At 40.3% G+C, this 10,000-nt stretch overlaps 1 protein-coding gene across 4 annotated transcripts in view; it reads right to left on the bottom strand.

Moving 5' to 3' along the window:
* The window catches only part of LOC122265360 (MAM and LDL-receptor class A domain-containing protein 1), a 53,712-nt gene that overhangs the window by 6,701 nt on the left and 37,011 nt on the right, over positions 1–10,000 (bottom strand). For 3 of the 4 annotated variants that reach the window (XM_086551407.1, XM_086551408.1, XM_086551409.1), the window contains 8 exons: positions 9,995–10,000; positions 8,457–8,658; positions 4,771–4,947; positions 4,261–4,417; positions 3,603–3,787; positions 2,808–2,892; positions 2,411–2,581; positions 291–326 (listed from right to left, as the gene is read on the bottom strand). The exon at positions 9,995–10,000 is cut by the window's right edge and continues 124 nt beyond it. In XM_086551407.1, coding sequence (XP_086407533.1) covers positions 291–326; positions 2,411–2,581; positions 2,808–2,892; positions 3,603–3,787; positions 4,261–4,417; positions 4,771–4,947; positions 8,457–8,658; positions 9,995–10,000 — 1,019 coding nt within the window. The remainder of the gene's footprint in view (positions 1–290; positions 327–2,410; positions 2,582–2,807; positions 2,893–3,602; positions 3,788–4,260; positions 4,418–4,770; positions 4,948–8,456; positions 8,659–9,994) is intronic. The other variant, XM_086551406.1, reaches the window with a different exon arrangement.

Raw genomic sequence — 10,000 nt, 5'->3', positions numbered from 1 at the left:
ACGCTATTTTTTAGTATCGGGTTTCCGTTATTTTCTTCACTAACATATTACTATCAAAATTTATCATTACTGTATATCACCGAATTACAAGAGTGTCGAAAGCTGTAAAGAATAAACATATAACAATAAAACAACAACAACAATAATGACAAAAAAAACACACATAACAATAAAAACAAAATAATAAAAACAATAAAAAAAAACAAAAACAATATTGATCTGCAATAAAAAGAACCAGAATGTTCAGACTTGTGGTGAGTGCAAGAACCATGACTGTGGAGAGCACTTGCCGCGGTCTTGTGCCGAGTTCTCGTGGGCCGCTGACCCTACGTCGGGAGACAAGCGTTAGTTCTGGGGGGCGAGGGGAGGGGGAGGGGGAGGGGGAGGGATTTGAGGGCGTGGAAAAAAGGAGGGGGGAGGGGACATGAGGGCGTGGAAAATAGGAGAGGGCATGGAAAGTAGGAGGGGGGAGGGAACGTAAGAGGGGTGAGGGAACGCAGGAAAGGGGCATAATGATGGGCGTGAGATGTAAGGGGAAGCGGGCGTTGGAGGGGGCAAAAGAGGGGCGTGGTAGGTGGAGAGAGGGGAGGGAAGGTAGGCGAAATAAAGAGGGAAATGGGGAGGGGAGCGATGGGAACGTAAAGGGGTGGGGGAAGAAATTGGAAAGGGGAGCGTAGGGACGTGAGAGGAGATGACGGAGAAGAGGCATGAGGCATAGTGTGAGAGCATGGAGGGGAGAGGGGCATAATATAACGAGTGAGGAGAGGTTAGGGGAACATAGAAGGAAAAGGAGGGGAAGGGGGGGAGGTACTATGAGGGGCATGGGAAGGGGATAGTATGAGGGAAGCGAACTTTTTAGACAAAGTATGAGGGTATGAGCGGTTGGCATGGGTGAGTGGATGTAACATATAGGAAAAGGGTAAAAATAAAAAAGTTGGAATAACAAAAGAAAAACAAAACAAAACAGAATTGTGAATGCAATTTGTTAGGAAGGAGAACGTGGAAATGCAAGTTGCAAATTTGAATATTTGATGGTCGAAGTAAAGTTGTTTATGGAGGTTTTGATCTGGATAATCATATATTTACATTTATATATACACATGTGTTTTAAGTGCATATGTAAAAAAATATGTAAAAATTGGGAAATGTGTATAAGTCAGCAAATTAAGGCTATATGATTCTAGCTTCACATTTCATTTTTCCACTGCATATATATATATATATTTATATATATATATATATATATATATATATATATATATATATATATATATATATGTATATACATATATATATGTATATATATATATATATATATATATATATATATATATATATATACATATATATATATATCTATTTATATATAATATATATATATATATATATATATATATATATATATATATATATATATTATATATATATATATATATATATATATATATATATATATTATATATATATATATATATGCTTCCGACCATGAAATAATCAAATTCAAAATCGGGAGATCAAGAAAGAGAAAGAGAGAGAGAAAGACAAAGAGATAGATAGATAGATAGACAGATGAATAGATAGATAGAGTGATATAAGATATATATATACATATATATACATATATAAACATATATATACATAAATATACATACATACATACATATATATATATATATATATATATATATATATATATATATATATATATATATAGATATATATATATGTATATAGGGATAGAGAGAGAGAGAGAGAGAGAGAGAGAGAGAGAGAGAGAAAGAGAGAGAGATAGATAGATAGAGAGAGAGAGTGATAAATATAGAGACACACATGCAGACAGATAGACAGATGATAGATGAGGCACAACTAAACTTTAAAAAACGAGAGAAAAAAAACGGAAAAAAAACAAAGAAAGGGAAGCTTCAGCAAAGTCCTATAAAGTTTCAGATTCGGAATGCTTTCTTAGGATCGCATCGGAAAATCGCAAGGAGATAAAGACCAAGAGATCGGAAGCGAATGTTTATGATGAGGGCATAAATGTTGGGGTATGTTGGGCATGAAATAAATGTACTCGGGTGGACTTTCGTGCAGGTACATTCGCGTATATAATTCTCTCATGGATATTGACAACTGGACAAAATAAATACAATAGACAAACGAGAAACAAAAGTTATGAACAACAGGGTATTCTATCAATACATCAAGCACGGGTGAGATGTGGAACATATCACACATGGCAAGACTAGTCAGTGAGGTGAAATAAAGATAAACTGATGCTTTTAGTCTTTCTAACAACTGAGAATTTCGATACAAAATCTGAGAAACAAGAAAAAACAACAACTAAATGCTCAACATCCTACGTGACCATAAGTCCTTTTGCAATCCCAGGCGCTCCGGGTGATAGGCCTACCTTGCGTCGTGCCGATGGTGTGGTCGCGTGACGGGGCGCGGTTGTCCGCCGCGACCGTCCTCACCCAGTCGATCTCGTCCGCGCGCTCCCTCGGGCCCGGGTTCGTCCAGCCGCACTCGTCCACCTCGAAGGTGCAGTCGCCGTTGTTTCCGGCTGCCACTTGAGGGGCGCCTTGAAAGAGGGGGGGGGGAGGGGTGAGGTTTGTTACCACTCTGAGTTATTTATTCATTTGTTTATACATTCATGATTTTTTTTTCCAATGACAAAAAAAAGAAACATACAGAAAAGATAAAAACCAAAACATGGAACCCGACAAAAAAGAAAACCGAAAAACAAGCAAACATACCCTACCGACATGTGTTCCTATCAACAGTTGTATCACAATAAATCAACTTACTGGGACATGCGCCCTGGACGATGGAAATGTCATCAATCGCAATGTCTCCCAAGTTGTTATTCCCTACGACTCCTTCGAAGACGATCTGAGGCGAAGTGCGAGAAAGATGTTATTCTTCTAAATCAAGGGACGAGACTCCATTGTGCTTTGGTTAGAGTTACAGTGCAGAGATTTCGTTTTGTGGCTGGTGGATATATCGTTAGCATGATGTAAGAAGAGGTATAGTACATAGTGTGTTTTGGAAGGATGCATGATTTGAGTTGTATATATGATACATATTCAGTGTGCTTGTCAGTTCATGCACATTACAAGGCACAGTCAGCAAGCAGGCATACAGAGAACTGCATCTCTTACTACACAGAGAAAGCATGGAACAAAATACTTATTTGTAAATGAAATGATAATTCCGAAGACAATGAAAATAACCCTACCTGTCTGCAAATGATTTATTTAGACGAATGTTTTGGATATTATCTTAAATCCCTGTTCTTCCCATAACTGTGTTGTTTATATATTTCCCCTATACAAATATTTCCCCCTCTTTCCCCCCAGTTACTATATTTCCCTATAAACTATCTTAATCCATAAATATAACAAAATCTTATATCTTCTCTCGTACGAGTGAAATGGTCTCCCCCATATCCTAGTAATTCCTAGATCCCTTGTTCTCTCTCTACATGAATCCTTTTCCGTATCCTTGCGCTTACGAGTGAAATCCTAGATGCAGCAGTTCCTCCGTGGCCTGCGCCTTGACTGTACCTTGAAGCTCGGCAGCTCAACAGAGTTTGGTGGTACCTTGAAGGGCGTTGGGGAGGCAATGGGTACCTGGCCTTGGTACCACGCGTTTCCAGCCTCACCCGAGATCTGCCAGATTACTTTGTCTTCGTCGGTGTTCACGTCGAAGATGATGACACGAAGGGAGCCGATGCCGTTGCCGAACATGTGTGTCCAGAAACGCATGCACAGGGGACTGTCTGGGTCTGTTTTAGGGATGGAAGGGGCACAGGATGGTTGGTTGGTTGGTTGGATGGTTGTTAGGGTCTTTTTATTATATATGTTTGCGCTGCTGATGATTATTATTGGCAGTGTGGTATTCGGAGAGAATGGCAAATGCTTTAGGGTACAATGAAGAAATCTGAAAATCTGTTACAGATTGAATTATCTCACTCTTTATCAATTTCTTTCTCTCTCTACCCCTCATACCCTTGCTCGATATATACCTTTCCCTCTGTTCTTCCTATTCCTCTTCTATCTGTTACTCACTTTTTCTCTTTCTCCCTCCCTCTTCTCTGTCTCACTCTTTCGGTCTCTGATTATCACTCTCTTTCTCTCTCTCTTTCTCTCTCTCTTACTTAATCCATCCTCACTCTCTCCTTCCACCCTCGTCCCTCCCCTCCTATTTCTCCTATCACCCTACCCCTACACCCTTCCCCCTCTCCCCCCAAACACTCACTGGTTCCCTGGAACTCCTGGCTCATGAGCCTGGCCTTGTCGCCCGGCCGCCTCGGGTAGCTGGAGTCGATGAAGGCGTAGCCGCCCATCATGCCGTTGTTGGCGAAGGAGGAGCGGTCTCTCGGGGGCCCCGTGGATGGGTTGAGGCTGCCGCGGCTCTGCGGGGACGAGGAGGCACAGTTAGTGGTAGAGGGTCGGTTGATATTGGAGGCTGTGGTGTAGGTGATCACATACACTTATTGTCGAAGAATCACATTCATACACACACTCTCTCTCTCTCTCATTCACACACACACGCAAACACACACACTCTCTCTCTCACACACACATACACGCAAACACACACACTCTCTCTCTCACACACACATACACGCAAACACACACACACACACACACATACACAAACACACACACACGCTAACACACACACACACACACAAACTATCTCTCTCTGTCACTCTCTCTCAAACACACACACACACCCGACCGCCTCTCCTCCAAGTCCCCTCACCTGCGCCCAGTCGAAGTCGTCCTTGGAATCCTGCGACCAGCCGCAGATGCCGCCCTCGAACGTGCAGAAGGCGCCGCATTCGCTCGAGTCGGCGAAGGAGAGCTCGTCGATGGCGATGAAGCCGCGGAACCTCCTGCTGAGGTCGTTGCTGTCCACGGGGATGCCCTCGAAGATCACCTGCGGGGGAGGGGGCGGGGGGGGGGGGCATTAGGACTTTGTTTAGATTTTTCTTTTATTGTCTGTTATGTGTCTTAAAACGTTTTAACATCATCTATTTATTAGTTTATTGAATCCCTCGTTGATGATGATGTTGACTGGATCATGCCGTCAAAGAATCTAAGTGAAGAAGAAAGTAATGACGAAGAAAATAACGGAAAAGAAAGGGAGGGAAAGAAACCACGAACTAGGATAAAGAGAGGCAAAGAAAGGGGACAGTGCAAGAGAAAAGAAGAAAAGAAGAAAAAGACCAATGAATATTAGTCAGCTCCCTCCCTTTCCCCCACAAAAGGAAGAAAAAAAAATGTCCCATTAAAACAACCACTCAGAATGAATAAATAAATGAAGCCTCTCAAAAAATGAACAGATGAATAGATGAAGCAAAATGATAAGTAATACAAAATGATTGAATCCAGCTCTTCGAAAATAAACCAAATACATATGTAAATGAGATAAAGAAAGGTAAATTAAATTAAACCTACCCCTCAATAATGAAACGAATGAATATGATAAACCAAAATAAAATCGCTCGAAAGCAAAATAAACAAATACATCGAAGCATAAATCCCCTTAAAGCATCCTCACGAATACAAAACAAAAAAATCCACCGAAATATAAATCCCCTTAAAGCGAATACAAAACAAACAAATCCACCGAATATGAATCCCCTTAAAGCGAATACAAAACAAACAAATCCACCGAAATATAAATCCCCTTAAAGCGAATACAAAACAAACAAATCCACCGAATATGAATCCCCTTAAAGCGAATACAAAACAAACAAATCCACCGAAATATAAATCCCCTTAAAGCGAATACAAAACAAACAAATCCACCGAATATGAATCCCCTTAAAGCGAATTCAAAACAAACAAAACCACCGAAATATAAATCCCCTTAAAGCGAATACAACACAAACAAATCCACCGAAAATAAATCCCCTTAAAGCGAATACAAAAAAAAACAAATCCACCGAATATAAATCCCCTTAAAGCGAATACAACACAAACAAATCCACCGAAATATAAATCCCCTTAAAGCGAATACAAAACAAACAAATCCACCGAAATATAAATCCCCTTAAAGCGAATTCAAAACAAACAAAACCACCGAAATATAAATCCCCTTAAAGCGAATACAAAACAAACAAATCCACCGAATATGAATCCCCTTAAAGCGAATTCAAAACAAACAAAACCACCGAAATATAAATCCCCTTAAAGCGAATACAACACAAACAAATCCACCGAAAATAAATCCCCTTAAAGCGAATACAAAAAAAAAACAAATCCACCGAATATAAATCCCCTTAAAGCGAATACAACACAAACAAATCCACCGAAATATAAATCCCCTTAAAGCGAATACAAAACAAACAAATCCACCGAAATATAAATCCCCTTAAAGCGAATACAAAACAAACAAATCCACCGAATATGAATCCCCTTAAAGCGAATTCAAAACAAACAAAACCACCGAAATATAAATCCCCTTAAAGCGAATACAACACAAACAAATCCACCGAAAATAAATCCCCTTAAAGCGAATACAAAACAAACAAATCCACCGAATATAAATCCCCTTAAAGCGAATACAAAAAAAAAACAAATCCACCGAATATAAATCCCCTTAAAGCGAATACAAAAAAAACAAATCCACCGAATATAAATCCCCTTAAAGCGAATACAAAACAAACAAATCCAACGAATATAAATCCCCTTAAAGCGAATACAAAACAAACAAATCCAACGAATATAAATCCCCTTAAAGCGAATACAAAAAAAAAAAAAACAAATCCACCGAATATAAATCCCCTTAAAGCGAATACAAAACAAACGAATCCACCGAATATGAATCCCTTTAAAGCGAATACAAAACAAACAAATCCACCGAATATGAATCCCCTTAAAGCGAATACAAAAAAAAAAAAACAAATCCACCGAATATAAATCCCCTTAAAGCGAATACAAAACAAACAAATCCACCGAATATGAATCCCCTTAAAGCGAATACAAAACAAACAAATCCACCAAAATATAAATCCCCTTAAAGCGAATACAAAACAAACAAATCCACCGAAATATAAATCCCCTTAAAGCGAATACAAAACAAACAAATCCACCGAATATGAATCCCCTTAAAGCGAATACAAAACAAACAAATCCACCAAAATATAAATCCCCTTAAAGCGAATACAAAACAAACAAATCCACCGAAATATAAATCCCCTTAAAGCGAATACAAAACAAACAAATCCACCGAATATGAATCCCCTTAAAGCGAATACAAAACAAACAAATCCACCGAATATGAATCCCCTTAAAGCGAATACAAAACAAACAAATCCACCGAAATATAAATCCCCTTAAAGCGAATACAAAACAAACAAATCCACCGAATATGAATCCCCTTAAAGCGAATACAAAACAAACAAATCCACCGAATATGAATCCCCTTAAAGCGAATACAAAACAAACAAATCCACCGAAATATAAATCCCCTTAAAGCGAATACAAAACAAACAAATCCACCGAATATGAATCCCCTTAAAGCGAATACAAAAAAAAAAAACAAATCCACCGAATATAAATCCCCTTAAAGCGAATACAACACAAACAAATCCACCGAAATATAAATCCCCTTAAAGCGAATACAACACAAACAAATCCACCGAAATATAAATCCCCTTAAAGCGAATACAAAACAAACAAATCCACCGAAATATAAATCCCCTTAAAGCGAATACAAAACAAACAAATCCACCGAAATATAAATCCCCTTAAAGCGAATACAAAACAAACAAATCCACCGAAATATAAATCCCCTTAAAGCGAATACAAAACAAACAAATCCACCGAATATAAATCCCCTTAAAGCGAATACAAAACAAACAAATCCACCGAATATGAATCCCCTTAAAGCGAATACAAAACAAACAAATCCACCGAATATGAATCCCCTTAAAGCGAATACAAAACAAACAAATCCACCGAATATGAATCCCCTTAAAGCGAATACAAAACAAACAAATCCACCGAAATATAAATCCCCTTAAAGCGAATACAAAACAAACAAATCCACCGAATATGAATCCCCTTAAAGCGAATACAAAACAAACAAATCCACCAAAATATAAATCCCCTTAAAGCGAATACAAAACAAACAAATCCACCAAAATATAAATCCCCTTAAAGCGAATACAAAACAAACAAATCCACCGAAATATAAATCCCCTTAAAGCGAATACAAAACAAACAAATCCACCGAATATGAATCCCCTTAAAGCGAATACAAAACAAACAAATCCACCAAAATATAAATCCCCTTAAAGCGAATACAAAACAAACAAATCCACCGAAATATAAATCCCCTTAAAGCGAATACAAAACAAACAAAACCACCGAAACATAAATCCCCGACGAATGCAAAATCCGCCAACGGCTCGACCCGGAGATCCGTCGCCGACTCACGGAATGCCTCTGGTCGAAGGTGTAGACGACCTGCCCTTCCTTCCAGTCGCCCATCGTCATGTCGCGCGCCTCCCACAGCACCACGTCGTCGCTGCCGTCGTACCCCATCATCATCTCATCCATGTCGTCTTTGCTCATGTCGTCGGGCATCGGGTGGAGGAGGACCCGGAGGCGGTCGGGACTCAGGCCGCCGATCGAGTACCTGCGGGGGTGGATGGGTGAGTGGGGGAGAGGGTGGATGGGGGAGGGAAGGAGGGAGGGAGGGAGGGGGTGGATTGGTGAGTGGGGGAGAGAGTGGATGGGGGAGGGAAGGAGGGAGGGAGGGAGGGGGTGGATGGGTGAGTGGGGGAGGGAGGGAGGGAGGGAAGGTGGGTGGATGGGTGAGTGGGGGAGAGGGTGGATGGGGGAGGGAAGGAGGGAGGGAGGGGGTGGATGGGTGGGTGGATGGGTGAGTGGGGGAGGGAGGGAAGGTGGGTGGATGGGTGAGTGGGGGAGAGGGTGGATGGGGGAGGGAAGGAGGGAGGGAGGGGGTGGATGGGTGGGTGGATGGGTGAGTGGGGGAGGGAGGGAAGGTGGGTGGATGGGTGAGTGGGGGAGAGGGTGGATGGGGGAGGGAAGGAGGGAGGGAGGGGGTGGATGGGTGGGTGGATGGGTGAGTGGGGGAGGGAAGGAGGGAGGGAGGGAGGGAGGGAGGGGGTAAGTGGGGGAGGGGATGGGTGGGTGTGAGTGTTAGTGGGCGGGGGTGGGTAAGTAATCGGGCGTGTGTTCTATCATCAGCGCTGCGGTGATGTTGCTATGGTTATGATTTTGTTATAATAGTAACCGTAGTCATTATGATTATTATTTATATCTCATTATTATTGCTATGATGATTCATGTTAATCAAAATCAGAATTCTAGCTGTAAATCTGCTTTGCATTCAGCACTATTTTGAATATAACATTTTCGTTATTAAAATATACCAGAATGATTATTCATATATCTGATATTCTATCCAGTTTGGCTTTGTTATTATAACCCTTTGTTTCATTTTATTCCTTTTTTCTTGTCTTCACGATATTCGTTACCACAATTTCTCCCATGCGACTCTAATTCACTTCCTCCCCCGGTTCTCAATTAATCCTCTAATTATCATTTTCCACCATTATACTTTTTATCCTTTAGGTTAATCCTTGACTAATTCAAATCCCCTACTTATGTTTTTCTTTTCTTTTTCCTTGGACCTTGACCCTCCTTAATTTTTGCTCCTTGGACACAATTCCTCTTTTGTCTTTATTTCGTCGTTCTTGATTGTTAATATATTTTAAGGGTCTTTTGAGTACTGTATCGCTGCCACAAGTTAACTAGTCTTTGGATTTTAACATTGTCCAGTTGGAGCAAGACTCCATTCTTCTAGGGATGTTCACTAACTTCTTACTCGACTCTCCTTTCATGATTCTTAGATATCAATATTCAATAAACACTCCCGTATCTTTAGGTTATCCTATTTTTCTTTCTCTTCATATCCATGTTTCTAAAGATTCCCGAGAATTACTCACCAGAAC

This window comes from Penaeus japonicus, unplaced genomic scaffold, assembly GCF_977035675.1.
Source record: "Penaeus japonicus unplaced genomic scaffold, GWHDUDI00000001_assembly GWHDUDI00000025, whole genome shotgun sequence".
Lineage (NCBI taxonomy): Eukaryota > Metazoa > Arthropoda > Malacostraca > Decapoda > Penaeidae > Penaeus > Penaeus japonicus.
The sequence above is the reverse complement of the archived record's forward strand: the minus strand, read 5'-3'. Positions and strand labels throughout refer to the sequence as shown.